The following is a 26,646-nucleotide window of genomic DNA, read 5'->3' on the forward strand; positions in this document are numbered from 1 at the left end:
CCAATTTCTTCTTCAGAGTAGGTGTCAAAGGATGACCATGAAGCATTGTTTTTTGGTTCAGTGGGTTTACAGTGGGGTTTGGAGTAGAGGCTTGCGTCAATGAGGAGATCACTCTTTATGTTGTCAGTTTTTTGGATAAAGAAAGCAGCGAAGTCTTCACAGGAGGAGGCTTCGCGCATAGGGCTGAGTGGTTGGGGTTGCTCCTTGGATTGTGTACTGATTAGCTCAAACAGTTTTCTCGGACGTTTTTTTGCTTGGTCGAGCTGGAGGCTGAAGAAGTCTGATTTTGAGCGCTTTATTTTCCTGAAGTAGGCGTTTCTTTTTTCCTTCAGGGTTTTTAGGTGCAGTGCAGAGGGAGCTGATCTCCCTCTGCACTGCATCTTAATGCCATTTAAAATTACTGGGGATTCCCAGACTGAAGACAGTGAATGATTCAAGCATTCAAATCAATGAAAGATCTGATGCTGGAGATATGTGAACTTCAGGGTCTTTTAAGAACCAATGAATGAGGTACCCGTCTTATAATATTGTGGAATCAAATTCCATAATTTGGAGCAATAACAAAACATGCCCTCACACCTATTAGTGACTTTCTATATTTAGGAGTTGTCATTATACACAAAACAGTGTAAGCTATGTTTATTACATCAGATGTATGTGCATAATCCTATGATTATAGGAAGCCCCTTTGATGTAATGCCCTACCTACACCAGTAAAGCGGGTCAACCTTTTTTCTAGGAGGTATGGGGGATGAATCTTTGTAGTCATGCTGCTGCTGTCTGAATAATTGACATTTAACAGGGCACATTTTCTGAGACTATGGATGCAGCACCAATAATCTGTCTCTATAGGCGTTTTTGTTGTTGTTTTACTGGTGTTAGGGCAGAGAAAATAATATAGTAATGGAACTGTTAATTGGTTTATTACTTTAATGTTTTAAGTCAAAAGCGAGAGGCTGTACATCTTGTAGGATCAGTGGCAATCCTAGATAAGGAAAAGGCTGAGAAATAATAAAGTATTGGAGTCTGGGCTTCTTTCCTGTGTAACAAATGGGAATTTCACTATTTAAATTTTTCATTTGGAGGCCAGGAGTCTAAGTGCTAATGAAAGGTGATTGTGGAACATTACATTATCTGCATAAGTCTGATCAAAAGCGTAGAACTACTTAAATGCACCTTAAACATTAACAAAGTTTAAGGCTATAAGACATTGTGTAACTGGTGCTATTTTCAGGTGCTAAATACTTTGCAGACCTAGTCTTAAAAAAAAAAAAGACTTCACATTTGCTCTTTGATACACTCCCACACATTGTTGGTAGATAAGGTTAGCAGAACTTAGCTTACTTTGACCCTTTCTTTAACAGAAAAAAAGACCTGCCTTGTGATTATGATACGCTGAGCGGCTGCTGTGCAAACTTGCTAGTAGACTCTTGGTCTGTTGTTGGACACTGGATGGCGTTGGCATAGACAGCAGAACCGTAGCTAGCTCCAGAGCAGACGCCTTGCTCTTTTCCTATCAGAGGAGAGAGAGGTTTATTTAAATACAAAAAGAAGAAAGAATTGGAAACAAGGTGGTTCATAGAAAGAAAATAGCTACTTGAGAAATATAAATTATGTACAAGAAAGCAAAATATAAACAGTGGAATCTATCAACACATACAATAAAAAAACTGATAAGTTATAATTCAATAATTCAAATGCACCTACCTTGTGTTGCAAATATTGCATTTAGAGTCAGAGTCACTAACACACAGTGCCACAAATCAAAAGTAAAGTTGCTACAATGTATCCTTTTTGCCTGGCACTGGTCTCATTACCATACACTGAACATACTATTTTAAAGGACAGACCGGTCTAAGGTTCACCCTAATCAACCAAGAGATACAGCACTCGCTAGATATTTGAGTTAATGGAGGACTATTTCTTATGTCATGATGGGATTTTTTTTTCCCAGTGTTCTACACATCCTACTCTGTCACTTCTAGGGGTAGCAACATGTCTAACACGTTTTTACTGTTAAAGAAATCCTACATTAAAAAACAACAGTTCAAAACCGGGTAAGCCAATAGCTTCAAGTAAATACCTCGTGAAGCCATTTTTGCACGAATTATAGCCTTTATCAATGTCACAAATATGTATAATGCATTTCTTGATCTTTCTTCTTTACAAACCTACTCAAGCCAGCAACTTTAGATTGAACTCCAATAGAGCAAACAGTAGCAGACCTCACTAAACAAATTTAGTTATCAGAGTCCAGTTACGCCCCAAAGAAATGTTAGATCTATGTTTAGCCTAGTAGATATGATTCCTGCAATGTCTATTGTATGTGGTCAGTGACAAGCAGTGACCCTTCCAAAGACAACTGCAACAAAATGAACATGCATCTGGCTAGCAGGAATGTCAAGCACAGTGTAAGAGGGATACCAGCCTCCCAAAGCAGTTTACCTTGGATTTCTCACAATAAGGGAACTAGCCTCTACCATCATGATATGGGAAAACGCTTAGGCATGTCATGTGTGCACTTCGGGAATGACTGCTGCAATAATTGCCATTTGAGGGTGGGCAATGCTTTTTCACAACTCTTGTAACTAAGTCAGGACAGGAGGATTGTTTCTCACAAACTGGATATGCCAAAGCCTGGTTACAGGACAGGATAAGTTCAGCCACCTGGCTCAAAGGCAGCTCGATCTTCTTCAATACAGGGTGACTTGAGCTCCTCTAATTAAAGGGAACCATCTACCACGTCAACAGATCTTAGAACAATAGCAAAGATGTAAAATGTCTCCGAGGACACACAATGAGAAGTATGAAAGACATCTCCAGAAAGTGTTACAGATCACTGGCACTTGCAGGCTTAACTACAGTTCTTCATCCAAGTGCAGTGGTGGCTAGGGAAGACCACCTTCTGCCTCTTTCAGAAGGGGGTCTGAGTGAACGTTCTGTTCAGTAGATTAAAAAATAGCAGAAAACCTCCTGAAGGATTTGTGAACAGAGACACCTTTTCCCCTATTGCCTTTGTCCGATAGAATGGGGGTTCACTTTGTCAGATGAGTCTTAGCTTCTTAACCGGTGCTGCTGCTGAACTCTTCGGCAAAAAAACCACTTCTGCCTTAGAACTGATGCCTTTGTGGCTGAAGGAAGAGCAAACTGCACTAGCTTTGAAACTCAGCCTCAACACTGCAGGACTGATTACAAACCTGCTCAGTCTCAGTGAGCAAATTGGAGCAGTTCTTCGGTCTATGGAGAGAAAGAAATCTCAATTTCCCAAATGGTTCTGCTCAGACGACAAGCATCATAATACTAGCCCACTTGTATGAAGAGTTAAGAATTTGTTTAATTTCAGGGCAGCTTGAACAAACCCCCCTCATTCTCCATGTGAATCTATTTCTGGTATGACTACTGATGCATAGGGAGAAAACACTAAAGAATAGAAGAGATAAAAGGGAAAATAATCACACAGCTGATCCATATTGGATGTTTCTATGGCATATAGAATCTTAGTGGAGCATCACTGTCTCTTAGGTGAGGCATCTGCATATGTCTGCACTAGAATTCTCAGGAGCCCGGATTGCGTACTGTCACTGTGTGGCTCCTGGCTAACTCCAAAGACAATGAAGTAGTGCTGTGAAAGAGAATAGAAGAGAACAGGAGAACTAGTCTGTGAGAGACTAGTGGAGGTAGTAGTAGTACACAAAGGATCCCAAGCGGAACAGCGCAAAATAAAGGTTAAAAAGAGAGGTCTCAGATTGTGCAAGGTCTAGAGGGGATGCTACTGTGGATGACAACCATTTATTCTTTATTTGCCAGGCTATGACTGTGTGTGACTTGCTCATTGGCCTAATAAGTTGATGATTGGTTGGTGAATGGAAATCTTCTAGCTAAGTTGCCCTCTTGTAATTAGATGTTTTGAGTCTGCATGGATGATGCGAGAACTTGACATATTGATATGTGCAACCGGATGAAAGGGTTGTTAGGCTCTCTTCTTTCAAGACTTAGTCACCCCTTAGACCCAACTTTCAATTGATTACCTTTGGTGGAGTTGAGAACAGAGATGGCAAATTCTGTTTTAAACTGGGTTGTAACATAAAATTGAGTGTTGGTTTCAAGAAGTAGACTAGTTTGTGATACAGAAAATAGCATACAAGACTATTATAAAAACAATAATTTTGACCCCAGATGTTCTATCGACTCGGAATGTGCAGAAACCCTCAATCCGGTAGCCCCAGCACCATAAGTAAGATCCTAAACGCTTGTCACTATGGCTTACACAGCAAAATAGGCACCATAGAACAATGCCTGAAACTAATCATAGGAAAATACAGAGCGGCCTAAAAGGCACCACTATATCTCGCCTCTATGGACTTGTCCATGGCTTTCACTGTGTGAACTGATCCAAGCTGGGGCATCTCCTATCCGAAAAGGGGTTGGATGTGACACGTGTCCATCTATTGGCATCCTGCACTCAAATACAAAGGCTATGGTTATTGGGCAGAATGGGAATAAGCAGAAAATGGCATTGAGCGTGAGGTTCGCCAATGGTGTGTGCTCGCCCCTCAGTTATTCATCATGTACATAAACCAGCTTAGCTGACAACTCACAACCTGTATGCCTGACGTCCACATGATTAAGGGCATTCATCTCCCAGTGCTGCTTTCCTGGGACTCCACCATCCTAATAGCTCGCCACCAAAAGCCTTGCACCAATTAGTCAATTCCTTCATACATTTTATGGCCAACATTGATCTCTCCACAAATTCTTAAAAGTCTGGGATGCAGTCCTAAGTATACCTGACTCCTAAGCATTGTATCTGGCCCCAACCTTCTATTATGCCCTAGCAGTTTCTCCTATTTGGGGGTTACCTTTAGTTCCACTGGCTCTATTGCACCTAACATAGTACACCGTAGGGATAAGCTGTCTGAGCAGTTGGCTCACTTTTGAGCCTTCCATCTCCTACGGGTGGCAAGCCCCTTGCCGCCCCCCCCTGTATACCCCCCCCCCCCGTCCCCCACCCCTCGTGAGATTTGGGGTATCACAGCCTGTTCGGCCCTGCAATTGGAAGAAAATTGTTTGTGCAGGGAAATTGCGAATCTCCTATTAACATGCCTAGAGAATCTATATTTCATTAAAGACACGGAGGCTCACATTATGCAATGACTTTTAATTGCAGTTCCAAGCAGCCGCATGAGTCATAATAATAATAATAAACCATTTATAAAGCGCCTGGTTACTCAAAGAACAGAGTGTCCCCGCGCTGAATACTGCAAAGAAGCTCAAAGGGAGGAACACGGGTTCGCTAGACATGGTCAAGGGAAAGGATGTGGATTAGGTACGTGGGAAAAGAAAAGTTTTAAGTTTTCCCCGAAACCTGTTTCAGGGGGTTCCATGCGGAGCTCGAGTGGGAGCTCGTTCCAACACTTGGCAGCCAGGTATCTGAACAAACAACCACCCATCCTGGCTCTGGTGATTTTAGGGATTTTAAACAACATCGTTCCAGAAGATCTCAAATTCCTGGTGGGGCAATGTATTGTGAGAAGGCGTTGAAGATATCCGGGACCAGTGCCATGGGCAATACGGTGGGTTAAGCATAAGGGCTTAAATTTAATTCGTTCCTTGATGGGGAGCCAGTGGAGTTTGGACAAGGCAGATTTTCCTGAGGCTCTACGAGAAAGTTTGAGCACAAGACGCGCAGCGGCATTCTGAGCACACTGGAGTTGGTAAAGTCCTTTTTTGCTTAACCCTAGTAGCAGGGCGTTCCCATAGTCCAGATGGGGGGTTACCAGGGCATGGAGAATGGTCTTCCTGGAACCCATGAGAAGGAGGTCTAATACCTTCCGAAGAACCTTCAGAACGCTGAAGCACCTAGCTGTGACTTTGCTGACATGAGGCATGTATGAGAGGTTTGAGTCAAGTATTATGCCCAAGTTACGCACCGAAGCCACAGGACAAGGCGGACTGCCTAATTCTGCAGGCCACCACATGTGAGACCAAGCAGAAGAAGATTTTCCTACCACCAGCAGCTCGGTTTTATCGCCATTGAGGCGGAGGCAGTTGCAGTTCATCCAAGCTGCCAGGGAAGAAAGACAGTTGGAGAAGTTGGTGGCATCTTCTCTGTGGTCGGGCGTAAGCTTGAACATCAATTGGGTGTCATCAGCGTAGCTAACAATGCCCACCCCGTAAGTCTCAACTATGCGAGCCAGGGGTTCCATATAGATATTAAACAAAGTAGGGCTCATAATACAAAGGTTCCAAAAGAACACTGAGATAAACTAAGACATAACATAGCAACCATCTGCCTTTTTAAATGCGGCTCCAAGCAGAGAAGTAGCTTACTACCTTCTCTGTTTATTTTCACCAATATTGCCCTTTTTGTCAATTTAGATAGGTATTGGGGGGTTTGCGTGATAGGGTGGCTTTATCCCCACCTCCTCCCTCCCCCCTCCCCTCCCTATGGTCTGCAATTTATGGAGATCCTCCTCTCCCTTCTACCTACGTGCTGTTTAATCTAACCTTTCCTTTCAGGTTTTCTATCTAACTTTTCCCTTTCAGGTTTTCTACCATTTTATGGTTTGTTTATAACTTTGCTCTGCTATTATGCATTTTTAATCGTCACGCCCCCCCCCCCCCTCCCCTCACCCCCCTGCGAGCGTGGTGGGAGCGGTACTAACCTCTCCCTCGCTCGCTGTAACGTTCAATATCTCTAGCGCTTATGTCAAATCAGGCGCCTCACCTGCTCTTAGCGCTTGAGTGAGCTGAGCGATTACAACACTTTCGCCGGTATTTAAGGATGAGCGCTGCGCACATTGCCTCCGCTCTCCTCCTTCGTTCGCCTTAATTCGCCAGCACACCCGCGGTGATTTGGAAATGTTCACCGCAGCGGACCCGTTTCACGAAGACACACATTAGAGGAAAGATCCCTGGCAGGGGGCACGCTTTGTGCGTGTCTTGCCAAGGGACTTTCCTCCTTTAACACCGACAGTTGGGAAATCAGCTGCTCGATCCATTTACAGCGAATCTTTAACGAAAACCCCTTGATTTGACAATTGTTATTACCCCTCAAGAGCAAATAGGGATCTTTCCTTCTATTAACCATTTATGTTGGCAAGTAGTGATCTTGCCTTTAGATAAGCTATATATATTGGCTATTTAGCAAGTAGAACTCCTGGTTTTAAAAAAGCCATACATGCATTGAAAAATTGAGACCTTACCTTTGATAAGCCAGATATAATTTATATAATTAAGAAAAAAGGGGTGGTGAATAATTATTACTTAATAATTAAAAAATAAAGAATATTAACATGGAAAATGTATCTGACTGAGTCGGAATTGAATAATACTGCACTCCCTAAATTTGATAGAGAAGGGTTTCGACTTCTAATCCAAAGAGAGATGAAGTCTTGTATGTTGGAGACCCTTGCCCTGGTCGCACCTTATAAAAGACCCCTTCTCTCTCAGGAGGATGTCTCTGATGAGGCTCCCTGTGATGGCTTACCTGTGAGCGGCAAACGCACCAAGAAGTCTAATTATACCACTCCTCACGTCCCAGCGAGCACAGGGGGTCCTAGCACCTCTAGCGATATTGGTGGTACTAGCACCTCAAAGCAATTGGGAGATCTTCGCACCTCAAGTAAAAAGGCTGTCCCTAGCGACACGTTACCTTTGGGAGCCGTTCGCGACCCAAATATCTCGGATGCACTCAGCGGCTCTATATCTCATGGTGCTCAACATTATACCGGGGACTCGAATGATGAAAATTCTGACGACCCAGAAAAGTATGTTGTCGCAGGGATTCCGTGCTCGGACAGAACTGTGCATAGAGGCTTGAAACCTCAGTGAATTAGGGTGTGCCAAAACTCATCTTAGTACCCAAAAATCCCCTACCAGACTAGCAATCAGTGTCTCATTGGTCATCATAAACTCCCAATGCTTAGACAAACAAGAACATGAACTTAGTACACCTCAGGTAACGTGGAACACATGAACACTCTTTCGTTATACAATACTTTCAATCCAGAACAAGGAGTAAAACAGGACACGTGCATATTTAAAATGTTTATTCACTAATGCAGTGCTCTCAAGTGCAGTATCTTAGCTAATACAAGCAAACATATTATAAGAAACAAAGTAATCAGCATAGTCACTAGTCCATAGAACACAAACGGTGCAAGCATAGTATTATGCTAAAATGAATAGGGTTTAACAAAACCTAATTTTCACCCTCCCTAGCTAGTATATCGTATTATATCTAATAAGGTCTCTTGTGGGTTTTAGCAGAGCGGCCCCATACCTCAAGATCCTAGTGGTAAGGGATCACATCATCAGCAACCAGCTCTCTGCATGCAAAGCACCATCAAGTGTGTTTGTATGCTCTTTTGCAAAGCAATATAAAACGCGCCTAAAGCCAGAACTTGGCTGCAGCTGCATGTATGTTATGTCTAGGAACGTGCGAAGATCAGTGCTCATAACAACTACTGTGTTGAGATATCCTTGAAGGTTTCAGGACTCACTGTACAGACACAGCTCGCCAAGCAAGGCTGATATCAGTGTAACAAATGCAAAAACCACAGTTGATTGACAGAATGCAGAACAATGTCATACATTCACCCCAGTACAGAGATCTGGGCCTAAATCCATCGTTTTTTTGCACTCCACACCACCCTAGTTCAGACATGGCCATATGCAAATCAGTCTGACCCTGTGCCTCATGGGAACAGTCCAGCCCGAACTGCCAAGCCATGCCTTCCCTGGACCGCAAACAAGCTTCCGAGGACCGCCGATTTCTGGCATTCCAGCCGTCTTCAGCCCCGCTTTCTTGGTGATATCAGTGTAACAACACATTATTCTCGTATGATTCGAAAACATTCTACTAGGCACAAAGCTATAGCAGTAGATATTTATCGTGTGCAAAAGCAGCAGAAAGGTAAAATGGCGTTTAAACTCCTAAAAAGCTCATGCTAACTTAACACAGCATACAGGCTATATATATCTATATATCACCCTCCCTTAATCCGAGCACGTATCAGATAAGATAAGAAAAGGGACTCAATTGTAGAAAGCAGAGTTCAATAAAACGTTCAGTTCGAAATAGAGTAGGTGAGGAAAAAAAAATGTTGTACGCCCAAAAATCCAAAATCTCACCAGCATGACATTGTAATGTCCACTGTTAGTAAAGCCAATAGGTCTGATTAATTAAAATAGAAAAACAACGTCCATCATAATATCGGACAAAATTTCGAGAGAAAGAAAAAATCATGACATCAAAGGCCTCAATAGGAGTCAGCCTAAAACTGAGTATGCGACATAAGCAGCAACCGCTTCCAAAAGGAAGTCACTGTTATCATCCGAAAACAACTCAGTCATCCAATTTAATAGTGAGAAAGAACATGCATGCTCTTCAATTATCGGAGCCTCTAGTACCATCAGAGGACTACTCGGTGGGTTCTCAATGAAGCTGCGTGCCAAGAAATCTTGCGCTGCTGCGAATATATTTCAACGACCCAGAACTCCATGCATCGCTGCAAAGGCCATAATCCCTCCGTCAGAACAAAGCAATTCATGAGTAACTAAGGGACTCATGAGATGATCATAATCCACTTCAGGAGACACCAAATTGCAGAGACACAAATCCATGGCCCAAATGAAATCACAGCTCAGGCAATAAAATACAGGCTGGACACAGGTGAAATAGTAAAATCAAAACGATAATCCATATGATGCACTCAAGTGGCAGCACACCATAGTATTCAAGCATCCTGTTGCGAAACAGTGCTAACTGCTCCCGCTCGTTTGCGAACACAGGACGTGCATCCATTTTGAATTAAACAAAATAGCAACAAAAAACCAGCAGCCAGCGCCAGCAAAACAGGAAATCCACCAAATAGGCTGGAGAATATTGAGTGGAAGAAAGCAGGAAAGACTCCAAATATTTTTTGGAAAGCAGCCACTGGACCCCTGCTCACTACTTTAAAAAAATGAGCCAGCCCCGAAGTGGAGGACGCGTTAAAGATTGTATGAATCAGCTCACCAAAATGTAAAGGAAGGTCAGTATTTAATAAGGCATGCACTTCTGTGCGGGTGTTAGCTACGTGAAGGACAAATGTTTCGCGAGCAGATGTCAGGGCAACTTCTTTTTTTGACAATAAGGCTCTTATTCTGCTCATCTTATTGAACTATGACTTCAAGGCCGGAATTCTCGGCCAGATGGAAACATCCAAGTTCCCATGCAGGGGTGGATACAGAACATTTTTACAGCAAACCACGCGCTCACCGACTGTTACAACACAAGTTATGCCTTTCAATAACCCACAGCAATCTTCATTATTTAAAAGTAAATAACTCCCGTTTGCTAACAAAGTAAAAGTCGGGATAATAGCAGGCACCGGTGTTCCTTTAAAAACACATGCTAAATTAGGGCGGTCTTTGTTACAGGAACCATGCAATTGGATGAGTCTACACATCAATAAGTGATCTAGTGTTTCTGTACACTCATCTCCTTTCAGATAGACCTCTTTCCCGTACCTTAGGCATCTATAAGTGAAAGGGAGAGACCAGGCTTCATGTAAGTAGGAGGTACCGAGCCAAAATACTTCATGCAATTTGTAAACTGGAAAAGCGCAAAAGGTAAAGTTATTAACCCGTGGATTAGCCACGTTGCAGCCGTGGCCTCTGCCACTGAAAAGGGCAAAGACTCTAAGCGTTCAATATGTAACATTGAAAAAGAAGCATCTCTCATGGAAAGCAAACATTGCTTTTCAGTTAAATTAAAAGGTTCAAACAGAGATGTGACATTAATGTAATTCCAAGGCACTTTTCCATTTTTTAGTGTCTGCAAGGTCCACGCAAACTGCATAATAGAACGCAATTGATTTTGACCTTGGTACAAAACAGACACTTCATCCTGTACTATTTCAACAACAGACGACACAATATTATTCAATGTGTAAATTCGGGAGGAGAGGGTGTTAATGCTGTTATCCACAACTGCAAGTACTTTTTCCAAATTAGCTTGGTCGATAGCCCTAAGGTGGGTAGCCGCTTCAATCTGTGATGTTTTCCAGAGTTCATTATAAACGGCATAGATCCATCTTTTAGATCTACCTTTAGCCGGGCCCTTTATGAAATCATTCAAGTCAAACTCGTCAGTCAGTTTAGATAAATGCAATTTTACTGACGCCAATGTAGAGTGCTTGAGCCAATTCTGACATAATTTTCCTACAGAATAAGTGGTAACAGAATGGTCACTCTCAAAACGGGGATCTACTGACTTGTGTAAAACCCTCAGCGCGGCCCAAATAACGTTCATGGCACGAATCTGCACTTCGGTGCCACATTAACCAACCCTTGGGATCCAAACTGGATATGTTAAAGAATGAATTTAGCAAATGAGTTTGCAATTCTCTAATTGAAAATTTAGTGGAATTTTCCCAACCCGAATATTCTTCCAAATCTGGGTAGGAAGGAGAATTTACTTTTTTAGAAGTAGCCAATCCAAAGCATGTTGTCTGCGAGATAGTAGAATTCAAAAACAACATATGATTTGGGATGAGACATGCAAGGTGCAAAGCCTCAGTGACTTGTACCTGCCAACTTTTAGAACCCCAAACCGATTTAAGGTGAATAGTTTCCTTCCACAACTCGTAGCCACCTACATCTAGCTGGTCTAGAAAGGACTTCGAATACAATAACTTAGTATCGGTAAGTCTAACTATGGAATTGGATTTGTCTGTCATCTTAAAATAAAATGAAGCGGGATTGGACTGATTAAAGGAGCTTGGCAATGTTCCCACTGGGTATAATTCACAGTACTCCTCCTAGAATTAGTTTTGTGTAAGTAGTGATTGCCAAAATATTGGAAACAAAACAAATCACCATAATTAGCAGATTCTAAATATAAATCTTCAGCATCAAAGGCAGCATAATATTTCAAATCAGCAAACAAAGCCTCTACGGCCTGAACATCCCAATCATCAGAACGTATGTTTTGTTGAACTACATCCCCCATGTTCACTCTAAGCACATTAGGAACATTAATAACTTCAGTCGGGCCATGGATCTGAAATTTAACTGCATCCCAGACTATTCCATCCAGGACAGGCCACGCGGTGATGTTAACAAAGGTCAAGTCTCTCTTCAATCTGTGTGCTGAATGTGATGAGGAGTGGGGAGCCAATGTTCCATTCAGATGTCTAATGCATGTTCTCTCCTCGACATAATGTCCATTGACAAATCGGAAAAAATAAAACACAAAACCAATTGACATAAAAAGATAGAGAGCAAAAAGCCCCAGCCAAATGTAAGTCCAAGGGGGTATTAAAAAATGTTTTTTAAACAAAGTCGCGTAGGCTCTCAGCCTTGTGTGCTTCCCCGATGTACGTGAAACAGTGTCAAATGAAAATCTGGATTCTGTGGCTAAACGAGTTTGCAAATCAGGCATTGATAAGTCAGTTGGGTAGGTGCAATCTATATCATCAAGGCAAGTACTAGGCAAAGGACTGGAAACTGCAGGCATCTCGAGGACCACCTCCGCTACACAATTCGAAGCAGTGGCCAAAACAGAATTTCTCACTATCGAAGGACATGAGACTGCCGGTGTCATGCTAAGAAGAATCGGCCACTCTGTGTATTTTGACACTGTCAATGGAGATATACCTGTTCTCTTTACGACCTGGAAGTGGTGGTAAAATGACTGTTCTTGTGCCCTTCAGTCCAAGCACGGGAACCGGAGCACGGTATGAGAGACCAAATTCCTTTTTGTTATCTATCTTCTCCCGAACCAGTTCTCCAACTTGGGGTAGCCAGCCAAATACCGGGATCTGCAACGCATCATCCGAGGTGGATGGCAAATGTTCCTTTGCAAGACTGTCTCTGGTCTCTTGTAGAGTCTGTAAAACATTGCAATGTTCATCTACGTCAAAGGAGGCAGCCGAACCGACCGCGTCTAGACGGTCAAGGTCCGGGACATACATCTTGATACCAAAGAGCATTTCGTATGGGGTCCGTCCACCCAGAGACCTTCTAGGGAGATTATTAAGAGCACGCTGCACGCCATTGAGATGGGCCAGCCAGTTTCTGCCAGTGCCTATAACTCGAGCTGTCAGTGATTGCTTAACGTCACGGTTCATTCGTTCCACAACACTATTACCCTCAGGTCGGTATGGAGACGAAAACTTGACTTGGACCCCCATCGAACTCATGGCATCCCTATACGCCTTAGAGGCGAAAGCTGGACCCTGATCCGAATGGAAGGTACCACAGGCAAAAATCCCTACAAAGACACGCAAATCCCTGATGACAGTCCGTGAATCAGCGCTGCGATGAGGCCAGACCCAAACGAAGCATGTGCATGAATCAACTGCTACTAAGATGTACTTATAAGCAGTATCAGAAGAAAAAGGACCGCAGTGATCTAAATAAACACAACCAAACGGTTTATTAGAAATGAACAACTGTGTTTGGGGTGGACCCGTAGCAGTTGAAGGCTTAATCTGCTGGCAAATGTCACATTGAAGGACATAGTCAAGCGTCTGTTTGTACAGTCCCCGCCACCAAAAACGTTGTTGTAACTGAGACACAGTAGCTGAAACGCCCGCATGCGCAGACGCAACCCCTTCATCGGCCGCTGTGATCAGTGAATGTCTGCAATCTGAGTTGGGAATCAATTTCTTCCCAACTTCAGGAATTTTCACATAAGGAACCTTATCGGGACTTAAGTGGTATGTGTACTTCGAAGGGAACCCCGTAGGATATTTATCTCCCTTCTCAGTGGTAGCAACAGCCGCCAAGATATCATTATCAATCTTACTTTTGGACCGTGTGACTGCTGCAACTAAATATATTGATACCGCTGATTTCGCTGCTTCATCAGCAAGCGAGTTGCCGACAGCATGGACTCCAACGCACTGGTGACCGAGAGAATGAATTACAAACACGAGTGGAAACTGGTCTTTAAGCTCAGCCACTCGGACCCAGATCATTTTATGTTTTATTGTGCTACCTTGGAATCACAAAAATCATTCTGAATCCAAAAGAACAAGTTTTCATTGTAAGACTGGACACAGTAGTAAGAATCGCTTACGATAAGTGTTGTCACACTAGGATCAGCTTACTCCAATGCAAGCATCAGAGCACGAAGCTCTGCCACTTGTGCGGTGCAGTCCCCTAGAGTCTGTGTGTGCACGACCCTAGACTTGAACTCATCGTTCACCATGGCACCTACCACAATGGCGCATGCGGAAACGTAGGCGTGTTTAGAACCATGCGCAACCTGCGCCAAACCATCGGTGTAAATGATGCAATGGAAATCCTCCAAAGGCCGCATAGCCAAAGGAGCAGGATGAACAAACTCATATTGCAAAAACTCCTGCGACCGTAAGGAGGCATCAAAAATGAACGTGATGCAGCCCATTGTATCCAACGAGTGTGCAAAGCCTTAGAATTAGGTACACTGGCCTTCGTAACTGCTTCCAAAGCAGGACACAGGGTAACAACCAACAAGCATTTTCCCTGTGACAGAGCGCGTTCCTTTAGAATCGCCATCTGCACAGCCGTCAAAACTTTCTCCACAGTGGAAAATCGCATTTCAGCCGAAGTGTACAAGTGTGACTTGTAAGCAATAGGTACTGTATCGCCTTCGTTAAAAGTAAAGTATGTGAAACCCACCGTCCCAGGGATGATTCTTATCACCAGGTTGATGTGATTATCACGTATCAATAAGTAATTAGAAGTGAGCAGATCAGCCTGCAAAGATTGCAGTATAGCTGAGTGCTCAGGCAGCCAGTTTGATTTTGTAAAATTTGGTTGTATCAAAGCATACAAAGGCTTGATACGCTGGGCATAATCAGGATTGTATGTCCTTCCGAAATTTAAAAATCCCAGCAAAGACTGTAATTATTTCAGAGTTGTCAGAGCGCGCAATTGTGCGCATTTCTCCAAGAAGTGAGGAGCCAATCCTCGACCTTCATTGTTGAGCTCGTAGCCCAGGAACAACACTGTGTACTCTGCAATGTGCGATTTTGCTAAGTTGAATTTGTAACCGAAGTCCGCAAAGCTACAAATTAAGTCGTCAACTCTACACAGATGCTCCCACAGTTCATCATCCGTGAGATAAATGTCATCCACATATGAACAAGCATCTGGGTCAACTCTCTCCAAGAGAGAGACTATGCGGGCAGCAAACACTCCAGGGCTATTCTTGTAGCCCATCGGTGAACGTTTGAAATGTTTTTGCACACCGCCGCAAGTTAAGGAGGTCCATTGGGAACTAAGCCCATCCAAACGGTGGGCATAAAAACCGTTGGAAATGTCAAGCATGGTTTTAAACCGCTTACGCACGAGACTATCCACTAAAGCAGAGCTGGGAGTATTCTGTACTGCACAGGTACGGCAATGCAAGTTTAAATGCCAGTAATCCAAAACCAAACGATATGAACCGTCAGGCTTGGTTACAGTAAAAAGAGGGTTATTCATTGGTGACACGCAAGTTTCAATAACACCCTGATATTCCTTTGCCGTCTTTCGGACGGGGCTGGTCGCGTCCTTGCTGGCCGCCCCGACCCCTGCCGCCGCCTCCACCACCAGAAGAAAAAGCCGATGGCTCCTGAAAAGAACGAGGAGAGCGTTGATCAGAAACCTGAAAACGATCAGGTGATTTTATCATCGTGCAAGTCATAAACACGTTCTGTGGGCGCAGGCAATGGAGACGCAGGACGTGACTCCTGTTTCTGCTGTTGCTGTTGTTTTCCCTGTTTCTGTTTTTTAGGCCAATTGTGTTTTTTGGACTTGGGCTGTTCGTCGCTTTCCAACTTCTGCCCTTGGGGTTGTTTTTTCTCTTTAGCAGAAAAAGGCTTGAGGCTCCTACTATTGCGGCCCACGGTTTTATAAGCCGCCACAATAATTTTCGCCAACTGTCAGGGTTTATCGGCATCGGGAACCGCCTGCAAAGCATTGGCAACCTGAAAGTTCACAGCATCCCCCTTGACATTCGCAAGTATGAGATCGGAAACCACATCAAAGGTGCCACAGAGACGCATACCCAATTCAACCGCAGCCTCCGGTCCGTGGTCATCCTGAAAACGTTTAAGGACCGTCGGCAGGACAGTCATAGACAGAGTGCCGTAACACCTCGCGTAGACCGCCGCAAATGTCTTTCCCCAGGTCTCACAGTCACCGATTTCGGGGGTCTGGTCCTCGGTAAGCTAATTGTCAGAATCTTGTGCTTTTCACCAGGAGGCATGTTAAGAAATACAGCTTCCAGCTGATCAAACTTCTCGGCAAGCCAGAAAGGAAAGTCATCCTGTTCTTGTGGGACGCTTGCCCATCACAGCGTTGACCATAACGGGACTGAGCTTCATTCCGCCCTGTCCGGCAGGAAGCGCAGCACCACCCGGGAGATTGCGGGTGATGTATTGCACTAACGACCTAATCACGGTAATTGAGACTACATGTAGTCGTCTGATTTCAGCCACAGCACATGCTCCGTGCGGAGGATGAGGCGTAAATCCAGCCTAGACAGGCCAAGTTGCGCCTGGAATGGACAAAGGACCTAACCTCGGAGCTGATAATGAATGGGGTAGGGCGCCATTAAACCAAACGCGGTGCTGCCAAGTATCAATAGGAATTTCCTGAGCCCTATACGGAGTATACTCATTTGGCACAGCAGTGGGAGTGTACGTATGGAACACACCTGAAGTTCCGTCCACAGCCGGGAAGGTCACCCACGAGTAAAATATTTCGTAAGGGTAAGCCACCTCTGCACTCACCACCATTATTACTGCCATGCCATCCACGGGAATATTATAATTTTGCAAACGATTGCGCACCGCAATGCGACTATGTTGCGGAATGTCCACCGCGGCCATAGTGACACAGAAAGACAAGTATTTACAATGCAATAGGTCTCGCAGCATTAACGTTTGAGTTATTGGCATTGTATATGACAATGCCAATAGTTAAAAGTTTTGCAAATGTGACACCTATAGCATTTGTAATGCAATATGTGCATTATATGCGGCCGCCAGGCTTCTGTTCAATCTCCCCATCAGTTCTAGTGTCCGCTCCTGTCTCAAGACCCTCCACTGGCTTCCGGTTGCCCACCGGATTAGGTTTAAAACTCTTGGTCTGGCCTTCCGCGTGGTCCATCTGACTATCTGAGAAAAAGGTTTGCCCTGTACATCCGTAACAGATGTCTCCGTTCGGCCAATCAGTGCCAAATGGCGGTCCCCAGATTTAGGCTCTCCCGATTAGGTGGCCAGTCCATCTCGGTCAGGGCCTTTTGGGCCTGGAATGCTCTCCTTTTCCATCTTAGAGTTGCTCATAACATTACGGCCTTCAAGAAAGGGCTGAAAACCCATCTGTTCAACATCACCCTCTAATTCTGCTAATTTCAATTTTTTTTCCTCGGAATCTGACCTCACCTTCCGCGCCAGGATACTATTTTAGTAACAGAGCGCGCTACAAAACCCTTTATATCATTTCATATCATATTTACGTGACTTAGATGTATTGATATTACCAATAACAATGGCTTTTAATTTTTTTAATAATTAATACTTAAATAAAAGTTATTGTAATTGAGTCGGTGGAAGGGTGAAGTGGGTCGTGTCCCCGAGTGATGTGGTGATGTCCCCGAGTGATGTGGTGGTGTCCCCGAGTGATGTGGTGGTGTCCCGGAGTGATGTGTTGGTGTCCCCGAGTGATGTGGTGGTGTCCCCGAGTGATGTGGTGGTGTCCCCAGAGTGATGTAGTGGTTTCCCAGAGTGATGTAGTGGTGTCCCAGAGTGATGTGGTGATGTCCCAGAGTGATGTGGTGATGTCCCAGAGTGATGTGGTGGTGTAAATGAGTGATGTGGTGGTGCCCCGAGTGATGTGGTGGTGCCCCCGAGTGATGTGGTGGTGCCCCCGAGTGATGTGGTGGTGCCCCCGAGTGATGTGGTGGTGCCCCCGAGTGATGTGGTGGTGCCCCCGAGTGATGTGGTGGTGCCCCAGAGTGATGTGGTGGTGCCCCAGAGTGATGTGGTGGTGTATTTGAGTGATGTGGTGGTGTCCCCGAGTGATGTGGTGGTGTCCCCAAGTGATGTGGTGGTGTCCCCGAGTGATGTGGTGGTGTCCCCGAGTGATGTGGTGGTGTCCCCGAGTGATGTGGTGGTGTCCCCGAGTGATGTGGTGGTGTCCCCGAGTGATGTGGTGGTGTAAATGAGTGATGTGGTGGTGTAAATGAGTGATGTGGTGGTGTAAATGAGTGATGTGGTGGTGCCTCCGAGTGATGTGGTGGTGTATTAAGGTGATGTGGTGGTGTATTAAGGTGATGTGGTGGTGTATTAAGGTGATGTGGTGGTGTCCACAGAGTGATGTGGTGGTGTCCCCAGAGTGATGTGGTGGTGTCCCCAGAGGGATGTGGTGGTGTCCCCAGAGGGATGTGGTGGTGTCCCCAGAGTGATGTGGTGGTGTCCCCAGAGTGATGTGGTGGTGTCCCCAGAGTGATGTGGTGGTGTCCTCGAGTGATGTGGTGGTGCCCCTGAGCGATGTGGTGGTGCCAATGAGTGATGTGGTGGTGCCAATGAGTGATGTGGTGGTGCCAATGAGTGATGTGGTGGTGCCAATGAGTGATGTGGTGGTGCCAATGAGTGATGTGGTGGTGCCCAAGAGTGATGTGGTGGTGCCCCAGAGTGATGTGGTGGTGACCCAGAGTGATGTGGCGGTGCCCCTGAGTGATGTGGCGTTGTCCCTGAGTGATGTGGCGTTGTCCCTGAGTGATGTGGCGTTGTCCCTGAGTGATGTGGCGTTGTCCCTGAGTGATGTGGCGTTGTCCCTGAATGATGTGCTGGTGTGATGTTAGGTCGCTTTTGCAGAATACAACCAATACAAGCAGAGTCGCTGTCAGGCTACCGTGAGGGTTTCTGTGGAAGGGTGGCTGGCGCTTGAATCGCGCAGTACAGGCAGCATTCTTTCAGGACAAATGTTATATGGGAGGATTGTCGCTGAGTATAGGAGCTGTGCACACAGCACGGCGAAGGTCGGATTGGCCTCGAGGACAGCCTGGCAGTGCCAGGAGAGCTTTTTTGGTAGTTCAGTGTGTGTGTCTGTGTCGGTTTTTGGGTGTTTGTAGGCCTGTTTTTTCTTGGTGCGAGTGCGGATTTTACTGTTGCTTTCCTTGATATTACCACAAACCGTGCCTGCAGCAAGCACACACAAGTGTTTTCAATACACAGGAACCTATTTGTTTTGTCGAGATATTCTTATTACATTATTGAGCTTTTCAGGTTGTCATTTAGCTGTTAGCTGGAGCTGTTCAGTCAGCACGCAGGGGAGCATGCAGGGGCATAGCTACTGTTGGTTCAGGAGGTACAGTGGCACCGAGGCCCGGTGGTGTGAGGGGCCCAGTGCACCCCACCTATGGCTGTATTTTGCTAAATAAACCTGTGCTAGCAGGGCCTGTGGTCCTTGCCTGCACTAGGGAACATGCTGCCATTGCTATGCTACCTTGTGCATCCTGGAGTGGGACTGGGTAAGGGGGTGTGCAGTACTGGAAGTGTGCATCTATTTAGGGGTGTACTGCGCAAATAACGGGCTTCACGAAGTCAAGGGTGGTAGATGCTTATGCCCGTTTCTTTCTGCTTGCTGATGCTGGCTTATGCTTATTATTCACGAGAACGTCCTTGTTCAGCACTGTTGCTTTGTGGGCAGCGAGGGGGAACGGAAGCACGCAGAAGGAAATGACATCAGCTGGCATTCTCACGACTGTCCCAAGCGCTAAACACAGCCTCGAGCTTCCAGCACTGAATGCCACGGAGGCCTACCCAATATTTGAGATTTGAGAGGGGCAGTAATGGCAGGGAACTTTCTTAAACTTGATTCTACTCACAATGCAGACATTGTTTTCTCATTAATGAGAAAGAAGTGGTAAAATAAACTATACCGTTACCAATTTCAGCTCGACAAGCGCAAAAAACTTCCTATTTCGTAATGAACAGTGTGTGTGTGCGTGGTGGGGGTAATATCGCAATATTCTTCAGAGGAAGTGCAGGGAATACTATACCTCAGATCCTCGCCGTGCCGGAGCCGTTGTAACAAAGCAGCACATGAATTGAAAACCGGCCCAGGCTAGGCGGTGGATATGGGCATTTATAGTGGCTTGTGGAGCGACCAAGACTCAAGCTCCGAAAGGGAAGTGCAGGAGTAGGTCCCCAATTTATGGCATAATTCACATGCCACGCCCATTGACTTGGACAGGCACAGTGGAATCAAAGAGCGCTTCAACTTCTTGGCTCGCTTGTGGGACTTACATGGCAACGACTGACTGGAAATGTTCAGGGAGCAGGCCCATAACCTTCCACGCAAGCAAGGCCTGGAATAGTGTGGACTCGCCAAATGTCAAGCATTAGGAGCTTCACAGCATGCTCTCAAATTGCTTTAGGATTCATTGCATGGCAGTCGGGACAGGCCCTGGAGTCATGGTCAGCTCTAGGCATCACAATCAAACCAGGTGGGGGTCTGTCACAGACATCAGTCTGAGGCAGTCTGCAAGGGGCTTAAACCTGCAGTCTTTTTAGGTTTTGCCTGGCATAGTGCGCAGCTTTTTCGCGCAGGCAGAAACCTAATGACTATAGTATGGGGCTTGGAATCCGCCCCCGTCTTCCATTGGCTGGCTCCATAAATGGAGGCTAGCCATTGGAAGACACGTTTGCCGTCAATGCAGGACCAGATTCGGGGGCGTTCCTGAGAATTTTTGGCTTTTGGCTACGTCACGCTACGTCAGCCGAAAGCCAATTCTCGGGAACGCCCCTGAATCTGGTCCGGCATTGCCGGCACCTGCCTTCCTGCTCGGGACGCGCTGCTATTGGCGGAATTTTGATCCTGCCGTGACTTATTCAGGTAAGTGCGACTCGTTGTAGATAGTTTGGAATGTATATATTTTGTTTTTTTACGTCCGACATTAATCACTCTTTTTAAAAAAAAATTTATGTTTCCTCGTGTCGGGTCTCCTTCTCCGTGGCGTAAGGACTTTTCAGATAAGCGATTTCGCAATAATATTGTCACTTTGAATGCTCTGAATTTTTGACTTAATTTATTTTTTTTCGTTGCAGGTATTTGACGGCAGGATGGGGCAAGTATTTCCGGTCGACATTTTGTATTATGATTTTTGGCTCGCTGTCTCCGTCTCTGTGGTGCAAGGACTTTCAGGTAAGCGATTTTGTCGATGGTTTGGAATGTAATTTGTATTTTCCGGTCGCCATTTTGTATTGTGATCTTTGGCTCGCTGTCTCCGTCTCCGTGTTGCAAGGACATTCAGGTAAGCGTTTTTGTCGATAGTTTGTAATGTAATTTGCATTTTTTTACGTCCGATATTATTGTAATGTAATTTCTACTTTTTTACGTCCGATATTAATCACTCTTTTCTTTTTTTTTTTATGTTTCCTCGTGTCGGGTCTCCTTCTCCGTGGCGTAAGGACTTTCAGGTAAGCGATTTTGTCTTTTGTAAAACAAATAATACTGTCCCTTTGAATGCTCTGAATTTTGGACTTAATTTATTTTTCTTTCGTTGCAGGTATTTGACGGCAGGGTGGGGCAACTATTTCCGGTCGCCGTTTTCTCTTGGGATCTTTGGCTCGCTGTCTCCGTCTCCGTGGTGCAAGGACTTTCAGGTAAGCGATTTTGTCGATAGTTTGTAATGTAATTGTATTATTTGACGTCCGATATTAATCACTCTTTTCTTTTTTTTTTTAGGTTTCTTCATGTCGGGTCTCCTTCTCCGTGGTGCAAGGACTTTCAGGTAGGCGATTTTGTCTATTTTGTGTTTTTTAAAACTAATAAGGGTGGGTCATTTATTTTTGTTCGCCATTTTGTCTTGTGATCTTGGCGTGATTTATTCCCTCCATCTCCTTTATGCTTTCTTTTCCATCTGTTGTCCATCTCCCTCCTGCTCCCTCTTCCACCTGCTCTCTCCCTCCCTCCTTCTTGCTTATGCCTTACCTCCTACCTTCCTTTTACTTCCTGCTTTCTCTCTCTCCTGCTCTTACTCCCGCGTCCTCTCTCCATCTCCCTCCTCATCTTGGCTTATTTTTTTATCTTTTACTCTTTCTGTTTTCTGCCTTCTCACTCCATTCTGCCCTTACTTTTCTTCATGCATTCCCTCTCTCTTGATCTCTCTCTCATGCATCCTCTCTCCTCCTCCTTATCTATCATGCTTCTCTCTCTTGCACTCTCTCGCGTGCCTTTCCTCTCTATTTGCCTTCTCTCACTCTCTTCTTTCAGTCACCAACTCTCTCTCCTTTTCTTGCACTCTCTATTTTCCTATTGCCCTTTCTTTGCCCATCTCCTTTTTCATCTCGCTCTTCTTCCTACCCTTCATTTCCATCTCTCCATTTCTCTCTCCTTCTTGTCTTTCTTCACAATTAACTCTGAGGGCCTGATGTACATTGCCAGACAAGGGGGGGGGGCTCTCTGTGTGTGGGCGGGGGGCTATCAGTGTGTGGGGGGGGGCTTTCAGTGTGTGGGGGAGGGGCTCTCAGTGTGTGGGGAAAGCTCTCAGTGTGTGGGGGGGCTCAGTGTGTGGGGGGGGGGCTCAGTGTGTGGGGGGGGCTCAGTGTGTGGGGGGGGCTCAGTGTGTGGGGGGGCTCAGTTTGTGGGGGGGCTCAGTGTGTGGGGGAGGATCGCAGTGTGTGGGGGGAGGATCGCAGTGTGTGTGGGGGGTTTGCAGTGTGTGGGGGGGCTCGCAGTGTGTGGGGGGGCTCGCAGTGTGTGGGGGGGGCTCTGTGTGGGTGTGTGTTGGGGGGGCTCTCTGTAGGTGTTTGTGGGTGTCATTTAATGGGTGCCTCATGTATTTGTGTTCGCCATTTTGTCTTGTGATCTTGGCGTGACTTATTCAGGTAAGTGCGACTCGTCGTAGATAGTTTGTAATGTAATTTGTGTTTTGTTACAGGTAACTTCATGCTCCTTTGTTTAGAATCTTCTAATATATTGTTTTTCTTTTGCAGCTCTCTCTTGTGTTTCCTTTCTATGTTCGGCCGTGTCCTCCGTGCGCTTTGCTTGTGGTGCAAGTAAGCTATTTGGCGTGTTCGATATTAATCACTCTTTTCTGCTTCTTTTTTAGGTATTTTCGTGTCGCCTCAGCTGCTTGGTGAGTTTGCTCGTGTCTCTTGTGATCTTTGGCTCGCAGTCTCCGTGGTGCAAGGACTTTCAGGTAAGCGATTGTGTCGATTTTGTCTTTTGTAAAACAAAAAATACTGTCACTTTGAATGCTCTGAATTTTTGACTAAATTTATTTTTACATCTTTCTCCTACTTTCTCTCTTTCTTCTCCTCTACTCTTTTCTACATCCCCTCTCTCTTCTACCCTCTCTCTCCTGTCTTCCCATCTTCTCTTTCCTTTCTATCCTGCACTCTTTTTCTTTCTTACTACCTCACTCTATTCTGCTCTCACTTTTACTCCTACTTTCCTTCTCTCTCCATTTCCTGCGTCCTCTCTCCCTTCTGCTTGCTCTCTCCCTCCTTATCTATCATGCTTATCTCTCCTGCCCTCTCTTTTCCTATTCCTTCTATCTTTATCCCTCTCTCCTTCTTGCTCTCTTTTTACCTTTTGCCCCTCTCTTCTTCTTGCATACCCTTTCCATCTCTCTCCTGCTTTTCTCTCCTCCCTATATCTCGCTCTCTCTCTTGTATTCCTTTATCTCTCTCTATTCTGCCCACTCTCTCCATCTTACCTTCACACTCTTGTGCTTTTCTTCTTTATCTACCCTCTCTCACCTTCTTCCTTCCGTCACAATCTCTGTTTCCTCCCGTTCCTAAACTATCTCTTTTCCTTTTGCCCCTCTCTCCTTTTCTAACTCTCTCTGCTTCTTGCCCTCTTTTTTCATCTCTCTTTCATGTTCTCCTTTTCTATCTCTCTTGCTTGTCTTTCTTTTCTATTTCTCTTAATCTTGCTTTCCCTCTCTCTTAATCTCTCTCATGCGTCTTCTCTCCTCCTCCCTATCATGCTTCTCTCTCCTGCACTCTTCTTTTTTTATTAATTCTTTATCTTTCACTCTTTTCTCTCTTCTCTATATCTCCCTCTTTTCTGCTCTCTCTTCCCTCTGCCGTCTCTCTCCCTCCTGCCCCCTATTCTATCTGCTCTCTCTTTCTCTCCTTCCTTCTTGCTCTCTCTTGTCTCTTTTCTATTTCTCCTAATCTTGCTTTCTCTTTTTCTTAATGTCTCTCATGCGTCATCTCCTCCTCCTTATCTATCATGCTTCTCTCTCCTGCACTCTCTCTTCTTTTTCTTTTAACTCTTTATCTTTCTCTCTTTTCTCTCTTTTCCTCTTTCCAACCCTCTCCGTGTTCCTCTTCCTCCCTATCTATCATTCTTCTCTCTATCTCTATCTCCATCTCCTTTATGCTTTCTTTTCCTTCTGTTGTCCCTCTCCCTCCTGCTCCCTCTTCCATCTGCTCTCTCCCTCCCTCCTTCTTGCTTATGCCTTACCTCCTACCTTCCTTTTACTTCCTGCTTTCTCTCTCCCCTGTTCTTCCTCCCGCGTCCTCTCTCCATCTCCCTCCTCATCTTGGCTTCTTTTTCTATCTTTTACTCTTTCTGTTTTCTGCCTTCTCACTCCATTCTGCCCTTACTTTTCTTCCTGCCTTCCCTCTCTCTTGATCTCTCTCTCATGCGTCCTATCTCCTCCTCCTTATCTATCAAGCTTCTCTCTCTTGCACTCTCTCGCGTGCCTTTCCTCTCTATTTGCCTTCTCTCACTCTCTTCTTTCAGTCACCAACTCTCTCTCCTTTTCTTGCACTCTCTATTTTCCTATTGCCCTTTCTTTGCCCCTCTCTCCTTTTTCATCTCTCTTCTTCCTACCCTTCATTTTCATCTCTCCATTTCTCTCTCCTTCTTGTCTTTCTTCACAATTAACTCTGAGGGCCTGATGTACATTGCCAGACAAGGGGGGGGAGGGGCTCTCAGTGTGTGGGGGAGGCTCTCAGTGCGTGGGGGGGCTCTCAGTGTGTGGGGGGGCTCTCAGTGTGTGGGGGGCTCTCAGTGTGTGGGGGGGGCTCTCAGTGTGTGGGGGGGCTCTCAGTGTGTGGGGGGGGATCGCAGTGTGTGTGGGGGGGGATCGCAGTGTGTGGAGAAGGCTCGCAGTGTGTGGAAGAAGCTCGCAGTGTGTGGAGGGAGCTCGCAGTGTGTGGAGGGAGCTCGCAGTGTGTGGAGGGAGCTCGCAGTGTGTGGGGGGGGCTCGCAGTGTGTGTGGGGGGCTCGCAGTGTGTGGGGGGGCTCGCAGTGTGTGGGGGGGCTCGCAGTGTGTGGGGGGGCTCGCAGTGTGTGGGGGGGCTCTGTGTGGGTGTGTGTTGGGGGGGCTCTCTGTAGGTGTTTGTGGGTGCCATTTGCGAAAGATAAAGCTAGTGGCATTGCAAATGACAATGACATTTATTTATGTTAAAAAAAAAAAATAATAATAATGTCAAGAGCATTGCCAATAGCTCAAACTTTAACAAAGGCAAAACCATTGCATTGTAAATGCTTGTTTTCAGGAGACATCACTAAATGCACTGGGAGCATTACATGCTCAAAATGGGGACGAAATGTAAAAAACAAATGGCCAAAATGACGGGGTCGCACTTCCAGATCCACGCTGTTGGCACAGAAAGAAAGGAAGTGATGTCAGCGCTGGGGTGTCACATTCATAGTCACCAAGCACATAACATCCGGCAGGGACGACATATAGCTGGTCAATGCCACCTACGGTGCACAGAGGTACTGCTAGAGATTTTCAAGTTTCAGGTCGGATGCCAGGGGAATATACTAAAGTAAGGAATTTGTGGGTATATGTCTCTCTAAGTCTCTCTCAGATAGGAATAGCTATTGGACTTGATGGAACCAGTCCATTGCAAATGAAAGACAGTATAATGTGTTTTCCCGGTTGTAGGAGGCTGGCTTAGTATGTGGACCACTCTTACTTAAGGGAAGCACCTTGCACGATCCTGACAACACTTATTGTGATTTCATTGGTCTTAGACAACCATAGATCGCTCTTTAAGTGGTAGCTGCAGAGAGCAGCCTTCAGGCTTAGTCCAGAAGTAGTGTTAAGCAGCTTGTTTTACCAGACCTAATCATGTAGGGTAGTTTAAACGAAAAATAACCACACAGTGTAGTTATAAAAATGTCCATTTATTGCACAGCACTTACTAACACATTAGTATATCTCCTACCTGGAGATATTAACACAAATACACAATAATACTTCAATTGAAGAGGTAAGTGAGCACAATACACAGTGGTCTCCAGGGGGAGACCAAACCATATACTAAGAAAGTCAAATGCGAACTACGACTGATGTCGGGACTTGGACCAGGTGACTCAGAGGAGCAGGGCACACAAGGAACCACCCAAGGTAAAAACACAGGAATCCCACAGAGACTGTGAGAAAAGTAGAAAAGTACTCAATACCAGTCAAAGGGAAAGTCACGGTTACAGTTGGAGAAAAAAGACCTCACACAGAGGGCCCTGTAAAAGATTGAAGATGCAGGAGTGATGACGGTGACCCTGAGGAAGACCAGGAGTTGTGCACAAGCTGTCCCACATCAGAACGCGAGAACCAGGGGGTCGATGTCAGGCAGTAGCTACAGATGTGGTCAACGATGAAGGAGTAACGTTGGTACCAGCAAGGTCCAAGGGACTTTCCAAGTG

At 45.3% G+C, this 26,646-nt stretch overlaps 1 protein-coding gene across 14 annotated transcripts in view; it reads right to left on the reverse strand.

Annotated features, from left to right (window-relative positions):
- The window catches only part of UBR4 (ubiquitin protein ligase E3 component n-recognin 4), a 1,723,360-nt gene that overhangs the window by 825,082 nt on the left and 871,632 nt on the right, over positions 1-26,646 (reverse strand). For all 14 annotated transcript variants that reach the window (XM_086921716.1, XM_086921718.1, XM_086921717.1 and 11 more), the window contains one exon: positions 1,379-1,513. In XM_086921716.1, coding sequence (XP_086777842.1) covers positions 1,379-1,513 — 135 coding nt within the window. The remainder of the gene's footprint in view (positions 1-1,378; positions 1,514-26,646) is intronic.

This window comes from Lissotriton vulgaris, chromosome 5, assembly GCF_964263255.1.
Source record: "Lissotriton vulgaris chromosome 5, aLisVul1.2, whole genome shotgun sequence".
Classification (NCBI taxonomy): domain Eukaryota; kingdom Metazoa; phylum Chordata; class Amphibia; order Caudata; family Salamandridae; genus Lissotriton; species Lissotriton vulgaris.